Below are 19,637 nucleotides of genomic sequence, written 5' to 3'. Positions count from 1 at the left end.
AAAGAAAACAGTTCTGGCAATCCAAAAATCCCAACTATGTTCGCATTGAGAAATCACTCAATCAAAATGCGAAAGTCGTACCAAAAGCGAATCCTAGGAATTTTTCGCTTACTTTTCCTCTCTATGTAAAAGGCTCATGTGGACTCAAACAACTTTTGGTTCCTAAATTTACTTAATTTTTTACAGGTAATTCGTGACGAATAGTTTGACACCGAATGGTATATCAAAAGTGGTTGTTCACGTCACATGATAGGTAGGAAGGAGGAATTACGAGGGTATAGGGAACTGAATAACGGTGGACGAGTGAAGTATGGGAATAACTCTGTTGGAGAAATAAAAGGTTATGAGATGATAACAAATGGAGAATTTTCCATTCGTAAGGTTGCTTCTATCGAGGGTTTACAACATAACCTTATAAGCGTTTCGCAGTTGGTCGTTGGTACAAGATTAAAAGTCTCATTTGACGACGAAGGTTTTGAGATCATAGAAAAGAAAACAATGACTGTTCTTCTAAAGTCTAAACGTAAAGGCAAGATGTATCCATTGAACTTAAATCCAATACGAGGGAAGCCAGCCATCTGCTTTCTAACGAAAGCTCAAACAAACGATAGTTGGCTATGGCATAGAAGACTTTCGCACCTTAACTTCAAATATATCAACAAGCTTGTTCTTGGTGATCATGTGCGAGGGCTTCCTATTCTAAAGTATGAGAAGGATCATCTTTGCACTACATGATAAATGGGAAAACAAAGCAGGAAAATTCATCCAACGGTGGTGAATACGAAAGTCATTGGGTCACTCGAGCTGTTGCACATCAATCTTTGTGGTCCGTCTGCGATCGAAAGTATTAGTGGTAATAAATATATTCTCACTATAGTGGATGATTTTTCTCGTTTCACTTGGGTTTATTTTATTAAGCAGAAATTTGAAGCCACTCCAAAGCTCCAAGACTTCGTAAAGCAGATTGAACTACAATTGTGAAAGCTGCATCGCAACATTCACAGTGACAATGGGTTGGAATTCAAAAACCAAGTGTTTGAAGATTTTCTAACCACGAAAGGAGTTACACATAACTTTTCAGCTCCTTACACTCCACAACAGAATGAGGTCGTTGAAAGGCGAAACCGATCATTATACGATGCTGCGAGAGCCATGCTCTCATTTGCAAATCTGCCACTTTACTTCTGGGCAGATGCGATTGGAACTGCCTGCTATACCCAAAACCGTTCTTTCCTCAAAAAACGATTCTTCGTCACTCCCTATGAAATATTAAACAAAAAAAATCTAACGTAAAGTTTTTCCATGTTTTTGGTTCCAGGAGCTTCATCTTTAATTCTAAAGTACAAAAGAACAAATTCGATGTGAAAGTTGACGATGGTATATTCTTGGGATATTCGTTAACCTCTAAGGCATATAGGGTCCTTAACAAACGTTCAAAACGAATAGAAGAAACTCATTATGTAATGTTCCACGACAACTACTTAAAGAGGATTCGAGCGAACGACAGTCAATCAAAAGAGATTTTTCATACACCAAGCCCAGCTACGATTCCACTAGCTAATCTATAAGAAGAGTTCATGCTTCTATTCACTAAACCTGAAAAGGCAATCTCTTCTGAATCCAAAGCAGCTGACAACAAGGTCAATGATTTGAAGAAGATTATTGACGACGCTGCACATGATATGCATAAAAAGCAACCAAGTATGAATGATCCAAAAGACACGAATGCTACAGTTCAGGGGGAGAGTTCCGAATCAACTACCGATGCAACCTTTCAAAGGGAGCACCCAACTCCAACAAATACCCACGAAACTCCACTCCATGGGGAGAATCCGACAACTGAATAAGAGATATACTCATCATTCGAGGGGTAAAAAGATGAGACGAATGATGCTTCAGATGTACAGTCAGAATTTGAGGACAAAATGTTGAATTGGACCCAACTTATGATCCTAATTATCCTCCTCTGGCTAAATGGACCAAAGATCATCCACAAACGCAAGTAATAGGTGGATCGTCTTCAGGAGTTCTTACAAGAGCACAACAAAAAGCAAAACGAACAGCTTTATGATCCTAATTTTCCGCCGCCTGACACGCTTTTTTGATGTCATAGTTGTCATATCACGCTTTTTCAGGTGCCGATTCAGTAATCAATATACTCTCTCTCCGGATTTCTCTCACCAAACAAATAGTATAAAGGGATTTTGATGCTACCTCTCTCCTTACTATTCTCAAATACTCTTGAAGATTATCGGCGATCCAAATTCTCTCAACTGTTCATCTCCTTCATCCTCAAGATCTCATCAATGGTGGGGTCTTCTGAAACTCCTTCAGTACATGAACACACCGGGCAGTCATTCCTTCTCAACATAAAGCAAAATCAAAACCTAATTCTCGATCTTGATCCTTACAAATACGACAACTACATGTTGCTTATCGTTGAATGCTTGAAGTACTCACCACTGGTCAAAGCTTTAACCACATCAGAAATTGTTCCGATGTCACTCCTGTCGAAGGCTTACTCAACTGCTTGCTTCATCAAGGAAGAACAACGGATCACGTTTGAAGTCCACAATCAGAAAACCTCCATCAGTAAGTCCCGATTTTGCTCGCTACTAGGGCTTTCTCCGTCCGTTGATATGATAGATCCTGACTCAATCTCCATCGCTGCCATCATGGAAATGTTCTATCAAACGGGGTACAAAGAAAACCTAACTACGATCTCAAAATTCAGGAAGCTCAATCTGCTACCACTATGTAATGGGCTTTTCACTCTCCTGTTTAAAAGTTTCTCGGAGCGTGTCACTGGATCGGATTGCGCTAGCAAGTTGTTTATGTCAATTCTATATGGACTCTACAACGGAATCAACATCAATTTTGGAGTTGTTCTTTGGGCTCAAGTGGTACAAAGCACCCATTCAACCACGACAGATTTCTTGTGCTCGATTATGGACAATCATTGTTCATAGGGAAATCGATAAGCACAACATTCCAACAATGCAGGACTCTTTCATGTCTGCCATCTCCACCTTTCATACCACAAAAATTATACTTGCTGACAATTCCAAGTTTTCGTTTGTTGGATCCATACTGAAGGCTATGTTTCGCGATGTTTCAGCTGCTAGCAAAATTCTTGAAGCTTACAGGAAACTTCCTGTCTCTGGTTTTCGTCCTTTGACGTCGGAGATGCAATTCATTATTGATGAAGCAGAAAAACCGAAGAAAGGAGGGAAAAGTTACGTAAGAAAGGGGGTAAGAAAAAAAGCGCTAAAGAGGGTCCATCCAAGAAATGTAAGTCACAAGCTAACATATCTGCACCAACTCCCTCTGCAGCAAAGAAACGAAAGTTAAAGAAGAAAGTACGAAAGTCCAAATCCCCGACTCCCAGTGAAAGCAAACATTCGCAGTCTGAATCTCACTCAGACGTTCGCATTGAAGTAGAGGAGCCTGTTCAAGTTGAAGACACTGCAACAACTTCTCAACCAGAGGTTTCACCACCTATTTCCACTGCTCCTGAGGTAACAGTTGAGATTCCTATCTCGGTTCCAATTTTCGATGATTTTTTTAGACTGTTTATGTCCTTCTCCTACTGCCACCATTTCCACGCCAATCACTATTGCTCCATACCCATCTGTCTCTGTTGGTGTTTCGCAACCTCCACCAATTTTTACTGATTCCACAACCACACCAACAATAACTGTTGAACCTCCTGTTTCTGTCAACACATCTGATGTGGGGGATGGAACTTCAGGTTTCGCAGCAGGTCATTCTACACCCCCCATTTCCCCTCTTCGCCACAATGACCCAGATAAAAATTTTGGCGATGATGACGACTTCGTGGGATTCACTTACATTCCATTCAACATTAGGACTAAGAGTGATGATGAAGCCTCAGTCACGAGAGGGAAACTCAAGGCCATAAATGAGAAACCGGACTCGCTACTCAATGTTGCAAAGACCTCATCCACAGATGAATATTCTCAAGCGAGAGTCAAGTCCATTCTTGAGACCCTAACTAAGGAGCATTATGCTAATCATGTAAGGATGAATAAGGCAGTAGATGACTCTACCTTTGTCTGCAAAAAACGACCGAAAAAGTCAATAAACTAATCTCTGATGCTAAAAATTTCATGGAAATTTCTAAACCTCCTTTGAGTCTAACACTACCAAGGCAAACGAAGTGATTTCTGTCCTGGGCTCATCACTCAAAACTGAAAGGAAGAAACTTTAAGAGGTTCGCACCGGTCTTCAAACTGACCATGGCAAGTGCCAATCTTCCATTACTTCTCAACTCTCAAAGCTTCAAGAAGATTTGGCAATGGAAAGCAAAATATTGGATGCCCTTGCCATCAAGACTGAAAAGGTGAAAGTCTTGATAGTTAATCTTGAAAATGCAGAGAAGCAAATCAATGATTTGTTATCCGAGAAAGTTGCTATGAAGACCTACATTGCAGAAGTTAATGGTATGCTTTCGGATATCATTGAGACTCGCGACTCAATGATCACTATTACAGTGAAGAAGCATCTTGCTGAGAAGTTAAGGCCTGTCTTTGCAATGCTTAATCGACTCGAAGGTGTACCGGAATCTGGATCCATTCTGAAACAAGGGGGAGAAGGTGTCTCAATCTAAAAACGAAAATCCAAAACCTTCAGTCAAACACACTGTCAAGAGTGAATCTGAGCCTAAAGGCAAAGAAAAGCTTTTTAGTGAAGAACCCATTGTTGACAATAGTGAAGATGAAGGAGAAAGGCACGAGAGGCTGAAATGGATAAACATGAAAGAATAATCAGAAAGGCTGAAGCGAAAGAGAAAGCAGAATGTGAAGCCCAGGTTACCTTGGAAAGCCGAAAGCTTTTGTTTCTAAAGTGGACTCCGAAGCGACTTCAGAACGAAGTCGTGGATATGCCAAGTTAGTATTGGCTAGAACCAATTGTGTCATTCGAGCTTCAGAATACACAAGATTCGCAGTTTGATTTGTCAATTACTCCAAAAGCCTTCTTGTATCGATCCTTTGTCAAACTAGCGAATATCCCTTTCACTAATAATGGTGCCAATCAATTACTATTTTTGTTATATCTCAAGCACATGAAGCCATAGTATGAAACGTGGAGTGCTAGTAAGATCATTGTTGTGAAGGTCACAGGTCCTATAGAAACCAAAAGCTTCCCTAATGTGAAGTTTAAGGTTGTGAGAGGTTCTATTAACCAGGTTTACAAATTTACTCTCGCAGACTTACCAAGCCTCAATCCTTACGAATGGATCATGCTTTATAACCTACTACTGAGAGACGGACAGAAATATGAGTCTGTTATTTCTCACCTCAAATTCATGATAGTTTCGTATGTTCAAGAGGTTGGGAAAATGGATGTGGAAATAGTTGCAGTATTGCGAAAGAATCCATCTATTCCTCCCAAAGAAGCACCAGAAGGATTCAAAAAATTGAATCTTGGGAAAATATACAAAGAAGGTTTGTATGTGGTTTTTCAGACACGAGAACATAGTGATGCTGATTTTCGTAAGGCATGTTTCTTTCTTGATGACAAACACCTGTTCTCAACTGCTTGTCTAGAGTATATTTTGGAGATGGTAAATAAATTCAAAGGGAACAGCCCGGGAGACAAGAAGTGCTTTTCAGATATGATTCTTTGGTATATTCAGGTTCGCAGGTCTCTGCTGAGCATCATTTCTAATGTCTTTGAAGTGCAGAAGCGAACTCGGCCTTGATGGACTCTCACCTCAATGGACGCAAAGGGGGGGAGATTGTTAGGAATATTATGTTGCATCATTGTATGATTTTGTTAGTCCATTTATGTAAACGGGCTTGGGCTTGTCCACCCCTCATTTATTAGGGTAAGAGTATTTAAGGTGCATGCATGCACCGTGTTTCTTAACTTTGGAAATTATTCTTATAACCATAATCACGCCTCTACAATACCAATTCTTAATCGAGTTCTTCTGAGGTTGTGGCTTTTTAATCATTCAGCATACTTTGAATCATTGTCGTGTTCATATTCTTTAACTGTTTTGAATCTAATCGATCTTTCAAGGATTAATATCCTATCAGTGGGGAATGATCAATAGGCGATTTTGGGTGATTATGTCCAGGATTGAGCATCAAAAACACATGAGGTAATTGATTTCTCCTTTTTTAGCTAATAAGGGTTTAATGATAATTTGATGATTTTATCAAACTGATTAAGATTATGTTAATAAAGCTTGTTAATAATGTTAATGAGAGTGTTTAGATGCTAATAACAAGTTTTGTATGTGACCCCATAAGTATAATCAATTTCATGAGAATTAGGGTTTGAAAACCTAATTAATGATTTTGAGAAATTGATTTTTTGGAGTTAGATTATAATGAATTAGGTATTGGGAAAAGCTTATTCGTCAATTAAATGAGATTTTGAGTTAGAGAATGAAAGAAAGAGTTTTAACCCATTAAGTAGTTATTCTAATCTTAAGAGTAATTAAGATCTTAATAGGCTAATACAAGTATTAAGATGCTTGTGAATGTGTATGAATAGGCCTACGAGCTAAAGCTAGATCAAGCTGCAATAACTGACAAAATGAGCCATAGTGGGATAGTTAGTGTTCACTAACTGATAAGGTGAGTTATCACTCTCCCTCTTTCTTTGTGATTGTTATATGTTTAAATTGTATATATTTTTACATGTATGTATGAGAACCTTGAGGCACTAAGTGAATGTCATAAAGTTATGAGATGAAAATAGATCATGAATATACATAGAAAACATGTATCTAAGCATGTATGTATATGATTTGGATATATGTATGAAATATACATAAAGACATGTAGCAAAGCATGTGATGAGCATAATTTCCTTAGGGAAATGAGATTGATATTCCTTCAGGAACATGACTATATTTCCTTCGGAAATGAGATTGAGATATGATTATCTTTCCATTGGGAACGAGAACGAGATATGAGTATATTTCCTTAGGGAATGAGATTGAGATATGAGTATCTTTCCTTCGGGAATGAGATCGAGATATGAGTATATTTCATTTGGGAATGAGATTCAGGTATGAGTATCTTTCCTTTGGGAATGAGATTGAGACATGCATATCTTTCCTTCAGTAATGAGAATGAGATATAAGTATATTTCCTTCGGGAATGAAATCGTGATAAGAGACTGTATGGTTGAGTAGAGATGTGATATACAAAATATATGAGATTGAGCATAAATGAGATATAACAGAGTACACAAGTCTGAATATAGATGAGACTAAACAGAGTATGAGAGACAGAGTAGAAAACAGATAGAGTTAGAGACACAATTAAGATATACATAAAGTATGAGATGAGTTTAAGGAGTAGCTGTGAGGACGAGAATGAATTACAAGAAAGAAAGTAATAAAAGATAGGAGAATAACTCACCATACCTAGTGTATGAGGTAGTGGAGATTTATGTCTTTGCAGGTGCAAGTTTCAGCAGCCGTGGTACCGGAAGAGAAGATAGGAGTACAAGATCAAGATTTAAAGTAGGATGCTATTTTGTACTATTTAATTTATATAAATAAATAGATTTATAATGTGCTCAATTGATTCAACCTGGGATGTAAAAGTTTTAAATTTTGAGTATATTTCCCGCAATTGTAAATAAAATTTGATAATTCTTATAGATTAGATGTTAGAGAACGAGGGTGTTACACACGTGTAATCATGATTCATTCATTGCCACGTCGTGAGCAATATACCTTCACGTCGTGAGGATCAAAACTTGACCGTTGACTTTGACTTTTGTTGATTTTCTCAAAATAGCAACGTACTTTCATCTCAACTTCAAATGGCCATAACTTTCTCGTACGAACTCCGTTTTTGACAAATTGTATATCCATAGAACCGTCTCAGAGTGAAATATCATTTTCTTTCAAAATTTCTTGGTTTAACTCTCATCATTTTCTGATACAACATAATAAGTACAAGAAACTACGTATTACTTCACTGAATTATCATCAGTTCAGTGTTTTAAGCTTTCCTTAAATCATAGTTATAAAAAACACGTACTTTAACTCATAGTATGTGATTCTTAAGTCATTACATGTCTCGTAACAGTTCCTATCATAGAAACAAGTGTAATTTACGGGCGATGACAGATGAGAGATTAGAGATTATTAGGAGATGTCATGACTTTTACTTGCGATGTAGTCATCTAACAGAGTATAAATGACGACCACTAACTATTCCAAACGGTCCATTGGAACACTAGAAGGCTCACAACCTGTAGGTGATGAACTACTCATTCATGTGATGTACTCTACTAACATGTATTGTGGAGGAATCCCCAAAGCATTATTGTTTATGTGATGTAGGCGATGATCCTTAAGAGAGGTCCTAAGCGATGAATATATAAGAAAATACGATGTTAGGCAATGATCCGATGATCCTTGGCAATGAATATATAAGAAAATGTGATGTTAGCGACGATCCTTAGGATAGTAAAATCGAAATGAATATAGAAGAAAATGGGGATGGGTAATCAAGTTAATTGTTTGATACATAATTAAACATATTAATTCCATTATTGTGGGTTGAAAACCCTATGTACTCACCGGGTTTCGCAACATTACCCACTCAGTTTCTTTATATCATAGATAGCGGTACGAATGTACTTTGATAAAAACGTAAATATCTGACGAGGGATTCAAAGATGTATGCCAGTAGCCTAAGATGTTGTAGGGTCTGCTAAGGCTAGTTTATGCTTATGTTTTTGTATTAGTTATGACATCTCAAGTTTTTAATGAAAAAAATTTTCTCGAAAATACTTTTATGGGACACATTTAGCACTTATAAAGAATACTTTGTTTTAAAATAAACATAAATAAAAGGTCTTTTCGGGCCGTAAAAATTGGTGATGTCACATTTTCTAAACATGTACTTCATCCATGTAAGTTAACATTCACATATAGACGTCATCCATTTAAATCGACATCTACATGTGGACTTCATCTATACAAGAACATGCATATTCATGGAATTCATCCATATATATGTTTTCTTATAAGCATATGCTTCTTTGTTATATTATCCCACACATATTCTATTAGTATAAAAATATCTTCCAACTCATAATTTTTTTTCAAATATGATAAGGATATGGTAATTTACCTGCAACATTAGCTTAATAACACAATACGCTACTAAATTAAGAGCTTAGAGTGACAATTCACTCACCTTGGTTGCAAACTTGTTTGTGTGCATCTTCCTTTATATTACCTTTCCAACCAATAATTTGTCATATATTCACTACAATGCAATATCCTTGTTGTATCATAATTCATGTGTGTTTTCACCATTTATACCAACTAGATGGGAATCATGCGCGCCGGTTGGCGCTGAGTCATATTTTTTTTTTTTTTGTTCTTTCAGGTTCTATATCTGACTTGTACTAAAGAAGAAGTGGAGTTCAGGCACCCACAAACAATAAAATATCGATAACTTAAGCATCGAATGGCCTTAAATACTCCATTTGATCCGCTAATGATCTCGATCGTTGATGTCTAAACAACCAATGGGAATATGATTAGGCCAAAGTGAATGAAATAACAACATACCTTAATCTTTTTACCAATATATAGACAACATACTTTATTTTTCTATCATAATAACAATGTACTTATATTTTTACCAATAACAATGTGTTTAGTATTTACATTGTGTTATTACATGTAATTATGGGTCCCATTGAGTAGATGTAAGAGAGAAACCTACCAATCTCGATAGCACTTGAAACACAAAGAATAGATGCAATCCGGCAACATAACTCTACTATTTGTTTCCATGCAGATCCTGCATTCGATTTCTCTTTCTACATCAGCATCCGAGAGTTTTCCCTTATCAAAACCTTCTTTTCGTGAATATCTTTTTGAGTATATTTCTTTTTGTTTCCTCTCTTCCAAATCTGTTATCCCACTTTCGAGTTGCAATATTGAAGGAAATATAACACCTGTTAATGTAAAAATGCACAATTTTTTAACATAATGAGCACTTGTAAATTATTCATTTTTCAGAACCTGAGATAGAAACGAAAATGATTAGTTTTGACGCCGAGTTAATTGTTGTCCCCACCTACCACCTCCTGGATAAAGGAAAAGGAAATTTTGATGGTGTTGATGAAAGCCGATGTAGTATTAGTCATCTTTCTCAACATGAAAATTTAGCATCCCTCTTGCGCTTTACTCTTTCCCTTGACTTTGGTATTACTAAAACATGAACAGGGGCTTGAGGATTAATATCACAAAAAGCAAGAACTTTTTCATCCTCATACACGATTGAAGAAGGGATCTCTTTTGAAATGATCTTGTCAAATCTGACAAAAATCAAAATCTACAAAGTTATATGAAATATTCATCTGCAATATCAAATTGGAGTAAATAAATACAAAAAAATAAAACAAAATAGCAAAAGTCAATTTTATTGATACATGAAGTATATAATAATAACAGAACCTAACAATGACATCTCTTGGCATGTAACTATATGCCACATCCGTTGGTAGAGAAACCTATGGAAAATGTGAAAAAAAATTAGAAGTAATTATTGATAACTTTGAAAATTTTCAGTTGGTTACTTACCTTTTAAGACTTCTGAATAATTTTGAGAAATTTGAGTTGGTTACTTACCTTTTAAGACACTTTCAGAATGAATACAACTAAGAGCAACCGTTTCAGTGACAACAATTTGTCCAGAGGAAACCTGAAAACAGAGGGAATGGAATGGAGGCTTGCCATGTAGGAATGGAATAGAGCAGCTTCATGGAAAGGAATTTGATTCTTTCTCATGGGTATGGGTTGATTTGCATTCCGTAGGAGAAGGGTGTTGAATTTTCGTTCACTGATGAATGAAATGACATCTCATAACTACAAATGTTTTATTTATATAATCTTTACAAAAATCAATAAGATTTCGGCCATGTGTTAACGAAGGCGAGGTGGAATCAACTGCTTGGCGATACCTTCCTCATGATTATTCGCACCTGAAATTAGGGCAAAACATGAAAAACAAACAATCAAAACCTAAAATTGAATGAAAATAGAGTTTGTCTGTAACAAATATAAGGGGAAAAGGTGAAAAATTATAATAGTCCAGTTAACTTACCTGCAGTTCGTTCTTGTAATCTTCTGGCATACCAATTTGAGGTTGCACATAGGAATAGAAGAAACTACAGAAAAGTAAGCACCTGAAGGGTAGAAGGGATTGGCGTCTTGATAACTTGTTTACCCAACTGAAGGGTAGAAGGGATTGGCGTCTTGATAACTTGTTTACCCAAAAGAAGTGATTCACCCAAAGAAGCAGTGAACCAACAAATCCTAGAAAAAGGAAAACGATGACCAGAAGAGAAAGTGGACTGATATACCCAGATAGTTCAAAACAAAAGAAAAATAGAACAGAGGATTCGAAATTAACCTGAAAACTCGTGTGCATATATTGCTTTTATTTGATTCCGAAATCCAAAAAAAGTGAAGAAATTAGGGGTCATATAGAGTGATGTAGCCGTCGACTACTGATTTTTTGGAAGGTTATTGGGATTATTTTTGGTTTCGATTTGTTGCAGAAGCAGATGATAAGAGGAAGGACACCATATGGTAAACGGACTGAAGAAATCAGAGGAGGTGTGCTACGAGGGCCAATAGCTTCCTTTGCAAGAGATGATGTGCCCTTTGAAGATGACGATGATCATGACGAAGCTGAGGTTAGGGTTTTGAGAGGTCTCGTCGGAGGGTTCTCCTAGCAGCAGGTGGGGTGACGTCAGAGATGACCGGTTGTTCAGGTTTTGGGGATGAACGTGGAGGCGAATGCGATTACGTCGCGGTGGCCACTGAAACTGGAGCGGATGTTGGTGCCGACTTCACACGTAAACTCTAGAGAGAGAGAGAGGTTGCCGAATGAAGTGAGTAATGAGTTGAAGTTGTTATCTTCTTGGCTGAAGAAACATGGGAACGAGAGTTTTCAATGCGAGTGAAAACGGATAAGATGGAAGGGAAAAAAGAGAAGAGTTGGGGCGCTTTTATGAAAAGGAAAACTTGAGAAAATTTTAACAATAGACTCAGTCACCATGACACAATATCACACAAACGGACATGATCTAGTGTGCCTTATAACCCTTTTAGTTGCTAAGTTAGTCGAGTTATCTTCAATGCGCACTTTATATCAAGGTGTCACCTCAATCAACGATCTCTTAGATGAAATGACATTTCTTTAGTATGTGTTTAGATTTGTTTTGTAGCTGTGGTTCTTTGTCTAAGCAATCACACATCATTATTTTCACAAAAGATTTCAATCACATTCAAGACCCAAGCAATGACTACACGATCCGCAACAAACTTCCTCATCAAAACAGATTCCTTCGACAGATTGTGTGCTGCTATTTACCCTTTACACATAATTAAACTATGTCTCACTTATATATTATAAACAAACATATGTTAGATAAACAATCATTACTTTATAACCTAATAATAATAGAAAAACCAATTCTTTTTCGAAGCCGGAAAAATGACAAGTATAATAGAAGAAAGAAACAAGAAACATGTAAAAGTAAAACCTAAATTTTCTTACTCTTTGATAAAAATAACTAATAACCCATCATCATGATCATGATATGCTATTTTTGTTGAAAAATTAGAACCAAAAATTGAGCAACCAACCAACAAAAACCCAAATTTCTTTGCACAATCAGTAGAACCAAATTCCCCTTGATAAACCCTAATAAAAAAACCCTACTACTCTCTACTACTGTATTCCCACAAAGTTGATGCATGCATTCATATCCCATCCCTTCACTTCACTTCTGGACCAATATGTTTGTTATGTACTCCATTTTCAAAACTTTCTTCATTTGCAGTTTCACCATTAATAGAACAAATCAAAACAAAAAGACACCCCAACCCCAAAAATCAAACTCAAGCATCCACCTTTGAATCAGATGAAATCTCCATCTCCATCTCCCCCACTCTCATCAATACCTTCGCCTCTGTCCCCTTCAAATATTTTGAGGCCGGCTTTAAACTCAAGTACTGCAATCACACACTTCCATGTCAGCATATGATTTTTTTTTCCCGGGTAAATGACCATTTTGCCCTTCTAAGATCAAGACTTTAACAAACATATATATATATATATATATATATATATATATATATATATATATATATAGCAAAGATGCTAGTATAACATAAAGAAACAAAAGGGTTTAACTTTTAAGTTTTAACATATTTATAATTTATAAAAGTAGGTTGCTATTTCTTACGTTTCTGTAGAAAGAACTAATCTCCTCTTCAGTAAGACCTTCTTCCTCCTCATCCTCAGCAGTTTCATCCCAACCCAAAGACCTTAAAAACCTCGCCTCTTCTTCCTCAGAGTAAAGAATCACATCATGATGCTTCCCATTATCATTAACATTAGCAATAGCATCACCATTGACTTTGACCTGAGTCGACTCAGACCCACCCTCAGATGGTGGCGGCGGTGGTGGTGGTGGAGGAGGATCTGCCACCTGTTCACCGGATTTTTCTCCAGAAGAGCTGTTGTTACTCATTGATTTTTTCCTCATAAGGTTAAAGAAGTTGCTTCGGCTTTGAGCTTGTGAAGAGGGTCTTTTTTCCACAACTGGAACTGAGGGTATGGCTAAAGGGCTGTTTGGTAATTTGGCACTACTACTACTACTAGCTGTTGGGCTTAAACTCTCTTTTGTAGTAGGTGAGATTCCGTTTCTTTCACGTGAGGGTTTTAGGACAAGAAGTTTTCCTACACTTGATGTTTTTGAAACTTCAGGCTTCATGGATGATACTACATGTCTAGGAGAATGTGGATGGTTGACTATTTGTGATTGGTTGACTTTCAGTTTTGGTTTATCAGCCTAAACAAAATTATATTATTAGTATAATTACTTTTAGTAAACTCCCAAAAAGGTAATAACTTTTCATTTATATCAATTTATATTACAAAATAAAGATTTTACCAAAGCTTTAGGCAAAGATGGAGTCATGGGAATCAATTGTCTGGATTGCTTAACAGCAAGTTCTTCAAGCCTTTGAGTTCCAGCATTCAACTACAATTAATTAAAGACCAAATGTTAAAAAAATAAAAAAGTAGAACATATTAAAACACTGTTTCTTTTTTACTTAATGAGGACATGACTTGATACTTTTTTACTTATCAGAAAAAGAATTACTTGATAAAGAAAGTCAAGAAAAGAAGCTTTTCACTTTTTGCAATAAAGTCCTTACTTTTTATAAACTTTTCAAGATTAATAATATATACCTGAGGAGCAGTTTGAATACGTGGAGGACCATGAGCCAAAGTTTCTGCCATATTCCTGCCACCTGTCATGCTTGTAGTTGCAGAAACTGAAGATGGTTGAACTTGAACAGCAGTGGTGTTACCATTACTACCAACAATCACAGGCACCTCAGCCAGGGCGGAGGTCCACCCATCACCGCCAATGACCGCCGGATTCCCGATTGGAAGGCTCTGAATGGCAGAGCTCAATCCAGGAGAAGGTACTCTTCCTATATCATTATCAACTTGTTTTTCATCTGTTCCAAGAGAAGGAAAATCCCTCTCAAATGATGTCTTTACATTGCTACTTTTGTTAGCAATGCTTAAGTCACTTGCTACTTTTCTGGGCCATGAGTCAGCACGTTTTCCAGATACACCTGAAAATGACCTTCTTAACCCTTCTTTTTCAAACCTAGTGGGCAATATGTTAGCTAAAGGGTCAGAATAGTCTTTTTGCCTGTTGTTGTTGTTGTTGTTGTTATCTTTTTCCCAATCTCTATCCCTATCCCTATCCCTATCACGATTGTTTCGATTAAAGCTACTGTAAGATCTTGAAAGAGCCGAACCATTACTAATAGAAGATCGGCGAAAATATGAAGAAGTTGTTCGATCTGAAACTGATGCGCGTTGTAATTCGTTATCTAATGACTTGTTTCTCAAGGATTTTGATGATTTTGATACCCCTTGTTCATCTACATCAAGAAAATGTGGTGAAATTGAGAGGTGAAGAGATTGTTTAAGTGGAAAAGAAACATGGAAAGAAGAATTACCAGGGTGTAATGAAGATGATTGGTGAGATGTGCTCAAGCCTCCACTGCTCTTTAACCATTCGGGTACAAATGTTGGCTCAGTTCTTTCCATAATTAGTAACAAACATCATAAGAAAGGAACAAAAAAGTCCCAAATTGCATCAGGGTGATAATTCTCAATTCTCAAATACTCCCACCTTTTGGGTTCTTTAATGAATCAAGATACTCAATTTAACTAGTTAATCAGCTTCCACCTAACGTTGTAAGACTTGAATACCACCACTATCATCCAATAAAAGAATCCAAAACTATCAACTAAACTGTAAAATAGGGCTCTTTATCTCCCTCACTCTTCGTATATACTGTGGTTCACTTCCAAATTCGATTCAAGAACAAAGATCAACAACGCTTCTCAGTGTTCAGAAGGCATGGCTCGCGATTAAACAAACTTACAAGACCTTCATGTAATAAAGAGGCTCAATAACCACCACCAGCGAAACAAAAACCGTTTTATATCATCAGAAAGCACAAAATATAACCCCTCTTGATGAATTAGCCTACCACCATTACCAATAAACAAACCCTAGAACCCAAAACTCCACAAACAAGCCAGACAAATTGAAACCCCTAGGGTTTGTCCGTCAACCAGAGTACGAAAAAATCAAGACAAGGGTATTGTAAATTTGTAATATATCAGCCGCAAATTATCAAAAATTAAACTGACTAACCCTTAACCGCTTGAATTAAAGGAAAACCCAAAAGAACCCGAAGGCGCCGCCTCTGCTCTTTTGTATGTCTTCGATTAAGCGATTGATTGGGAATGAAAATTTCAAATTCGTTAATATGTGAAACAAGAAAGGAAGCGAAGAGTTTCAATTGGCTTTTTATGAACGACGAAGATATATCGATAAAGAGAGCATGTAGGTATATAGTACGTGATGGTTTCACAGAGTGTAGAGGGAGAAAAACACCAGGAAGCCGCTTTGATTGCGCCGTGTAGACGAAGAGATTTTATCTCAGTGTGTGTGAGAGAGAAGGGGAGAGAGATGGGGGTAGAAGGAAGAAGGGATTCCGGAAGTTTTCTTTGTGTTAGGTGTTGGTTTTTTTGGTGTGAAGGCCAAGGGTGAGTTTTTGTGATTAACGTTTTGTAATTATAGAAAATTTGGATTAACCCTAAATCCCATTTTGTTACCAATTCTAATCCAAATCAAAAACCCCAATTTCCTCCAATGTTGTTTGGATATATTTAATTTTTTGAATATTACCCATTTAATAAATGCAAATACACGATAATATGACTAAATATGGTTAATTACATTACTTAAAAAAGTTTGTTGCCATTCTTATTAGTTGATCAATTGGCTTACAATTGAAATTTTAGGTGGCATGTTGTTCAAACGAATTTAAGACAAAGTTTGGTCTAACAATGGCAACTAAATTTGGCCATACTACCCTAATGGATCTTTTTTTTTTGTAAAGTTTTAGTTTTGTTGTTGATTTTCGATATTCAATAATTGGTTAGAAATTAATTAAAACATTTTGATTTATTATGTTAATGCAACATGCATAAGTATGGTGTCCTAATAAGTGTCGAACATTTAAACCAATTCTAAAGATTTCTTCTAGAGATTAAATGTCATGTTACATGATATCACAATTAGTTTATAATATCATATTATTGGGTGATGTAAAACATGTTTGTATTAACTTAGATAGTAATTTTTATATGCTTAGGTGTGGTTAAAAACCAAAGGCGACAGACGATTTAGAATATGTTTGACAGACTAACTGATAGTTGGAAATCACATATTTGATAATATAATATTATGAATGATGCAAAACTGGTTTGTACCAATTTAGATGGTAACTTTTATATGCGTAAGTGTGATTGAAAGCCAAAGACAACAAAAGGTTTAGGCTAATGTTCGGCAGACTGGCTGATAAGTGAAAAGCTAGTTTTTAACTGATTAGAAAAATGATGTTTATTAAAACTAGATGATAAGCTAAAGGGTAAATGTAAAGGGACATGTAGAAAAACGAGTTTTATATAATTAATAACAAGAATATATAAGAGAATTTTAAAAGAGTTCATAAGTTCGTCGAACCACTATTGTAAATAGTTTTTAAGAGAATTTGAGTAATCTAACCCATATAAATATTTTTAATAAAAATAACTAATTCTATATTTTATTGTAACAATGACCACTTTAGGGTATCCTCTTCAGCCTCCATCTCACCATCTCGAAATCCTAGCCTCCATGCATGCTTGAAAGTCTATTTCTTCAATTTTGAGCTTTGTTCTTGGATTTTTGGTAGAGTTTTAGAAGAGGAAAGCTCACAAGGAGGCAAAGGAACAAGAAGCAAGTTTGGATACAACATTCTCTTCAGTTTTCTGAGTTCTTGAAGGTATAAAGTTCATACATTGACACCTTTCCTTTTATATTCATGTTCTAGGTCATATTTGGGTGGTTTTTGTCCCGTTCTTGGATGTTCTTGGAGTTTGAAGAACTCCACAACATATAGTGGCTTTCCCAGGTCCTTGGATTTCTGTTGATTGAGAAAAAGGACCATGCTTGGTGTATTTTTGTGTCCATGTTCAAGTTACAACCTCATTAAGGACCTAATGGACTTTAAATGCTAGATCTAGCCTTGAAATGGAGTCCAAATGGATAAAGTTAGAAACTTTATCCATTAAGTCATTGTGGAAGAGTAGATCTGGAAATATGAGCTTATATCTGAAAGGATTAAGCTTAACGAGAGAAATGACATTTTTCCAGTAGCCACGGCGTGGCGGAGGGTAGCCACAGTGTGGTGAAGTCAAAAATCACGATTGTCTTGTTCTGGCATTGTCACGGCATGGCAATGTCATTCATAATTGACTATTTAACTTTACGCTCCCACGATATGGCTAGGGAGGGCCACAATGTGGCATTTACTTTGACCAAGATTAACTGTTGAGTTTTTAGCCAAGTTGTACTTTAGGTCAAACTTGAGGGTTTTTGGACTGTTGATTAAGATTCTACCATGTTTTAGGTGTTAAAAGGTTCGTGGGAGCAAACCATACATAAAGGGGAAGCGTGTCGCAGTGTTTCTTGGTTCTTCCATTTAGGTGAGTTTTTCCTCACTATACTCGTTGGTCGAAGGCACTAATGTCATCCCACTAGTTTTGGTTATCATTTATTAGAGGGATGCCCTAGGGACTGTTTGTAGTTACATAGGATAGATTGAGGACTTTTGATCTAGGCTTTCTTGTTTGTTCCTTGTTTGGTTGTGGCTCTAGAGTAGGATCATCTATATGGGTGTTTATCTCATCTCTGGGTACATATGGTTACACATTCCTTAGAGGGTTGGTTGTGTATCCTTGTGTATAGGATGTTATTATGTTGTAGTAATCTGCTAGATTTATATTTATCCTTGTATGATAGAATGTAGCAGTATTTTTATGATGGTTATAGTACCATTAGGTTGGTTATCGTTTAATTAAGTGACATAGGGTTTGTTTGTAGTCATGTAGGATATTCTAAGAACTCTTGATCTAGGCTTTCTTGCTTATTTCTTGTTTGGTTGTGGCTCTAGAGTAGGATCATCTGGTCGGTGGTTATCTCACCTATGGTTACTTATGGTTACACATTCCATGGAGGTTAGCTGGTAGCGGAGCAGTGTGTTGTGAGGGGTCTAGTAGGCAATAGTGAGCTATATGACTGATAATTACTTGTATTTGTTGGATTAATGTCTAATTCCATAACTATATTTGGTATGTACTTGACCCGACTCGGCATGGTCCATTTGGGTTGCACTTCATCGAAAGTTTTCAAAATCACAAAGAAAGATAACACCACCTTAATAAAACAAACTTATATGGTTGATCTTTCAATTACTTTTCCTCTCTATGTAAAAGGCTCATGTGGACTCAAACAACTTTGGGTTCCTAAATTTGCTTAATTTTTTACAGGTAATTTGTGACGAATAGTTTGACACCGAATGGTATATCAAAAGTGGTTGTTCACGTCACATGATAGGTAGGAAGGAGGAATTACGAGAGTATAGGGAACTGAATAACGGTGGACGAGTGAAGTATGGGAATAACTTTGTTGGAGAAATAAAAGGTTATGAGATGATAACAAATGGAGAATTTTCCATTCGTAAGGTTGCTTCTATCGAGGGTTTACAACATAACCTTATAAGCGTTTCGCAGTTGGTCGTTGGTACAAGATTAAAAGTCTCATTTGACGACGAAGGTTTTGAGATCATAGAAAAGAAAACAACGACTGTTCTTCTAAAGTCTAAACGTAAAGGAGAGATGTATCCATTGAACTTAAATCCACTACGAGGGAAGCCAGCCATCTGCTTTCTAACGAAAGCTCAAACAAACGATAGTTGGCTATGGCATAGAAGACTTTCGCACCTTAACTTCAAAGATATCAACAAGCTTGTTCTTGGTGATCATGTGCGAGGGCTTCCTATTCTAAAGTATGAGAAGGATCATCTTTGCGCTACATGATAAATGGGAAAACAAAGCAAGAAAATTCATCCAACGGTGGTGAATACGAAAGTCATTGGGTCACTCGAGCTGTTGCACATC

General features: G+C 36.6%; 2 protein-coding genes across 10 annotated transcripts; one reads left to right on the top strand and one right to left on the bottom strand.

Annotated features, from left to right (window-relative positions):
* Positions 1 to 246: 246 nt before the first annotated feature.
* On the top strand, positions 247 to 735 carry LOC145064396 (uncharacterized). Its single transcript, XM_079011859.1, has one exon. The coding sequence runs from the start codon at positions 247 to 249 to the stop codon at positions 733 to 735; it is 489 nt and encodes a 162-aa protein (XP_078867985.1).
* An 8,866-nt stretch (positions 736 to 9,601) lies between these two features.
* On the bottom strand, positions 9,602 to 16,165 carry LOC145061938 (uncharacterized). 9 transcript variants are annotated; one of them, XM_079009531.1, is made up of 9 exons: positions 15,077 to 16,165; positions 14,289 to 14,998; positions 13,987 to 14,076; positions 13,276 to 13,884; positions 11,433 to 13,042; positions 11,124 to 11,335; positions 10,649 to 11,001; positions 10,475 to 10,530; positions 9,602 to 10,377 (listed from the first exon to the last, which is right to left on the bottom strand). In XM_079009531.1, exons 1-5 carry the CDS (start codon positions 15,165 to 15,167, stop codon positions 12,929 to 12,931), a joined length of 1,614 nt encoding a protein of 537 aa, XP_078865657.1. In that variant the 5' UTR covers positions 15,168 to 16,165; the 3' UTR covers positions 9,602 to 10,377; positions 10,475 to 10,530; positions 10,649 to 11,001; positions 11,124 to 11,335; positions 11,433 to 12,928. The 9 variants fall into 9 exon arrangements, with proteins under 9 accessions (XP_078865657.1, XP_078865659.1, XP_078865660.1 ...); XM_079009533.1 differs by having other exon boundaries at positions 9,602 to 10,335; XM_079009534.1 differs by having other exon boundaries at positions 9,602 to 9,972; positions 10,040 to 11,001.
* Positions 16,166 to 19,637: the final 3,472 nt, after the last annotated feature.

The sequence above is a fragment of the Lactuca serriola genome, chromosome 7 (genome assembly GCF_051521515.1).
Source record: "Lactuca serriola cultivar US96UC23 chromosome 7, Lser_US96UC23_V15, whole genome shotgun sequence".
NCBI lineage: Eukaryota > Viridiplantae > Streptophyta > Magnoliopsida > Asterales > Asteraceae > Lactuca > Lactuca serriola.
Note: the sequence above shows the minus strand (reverse complement) of the source record. Positions and strands in the feature narration are given on the sequence as shown.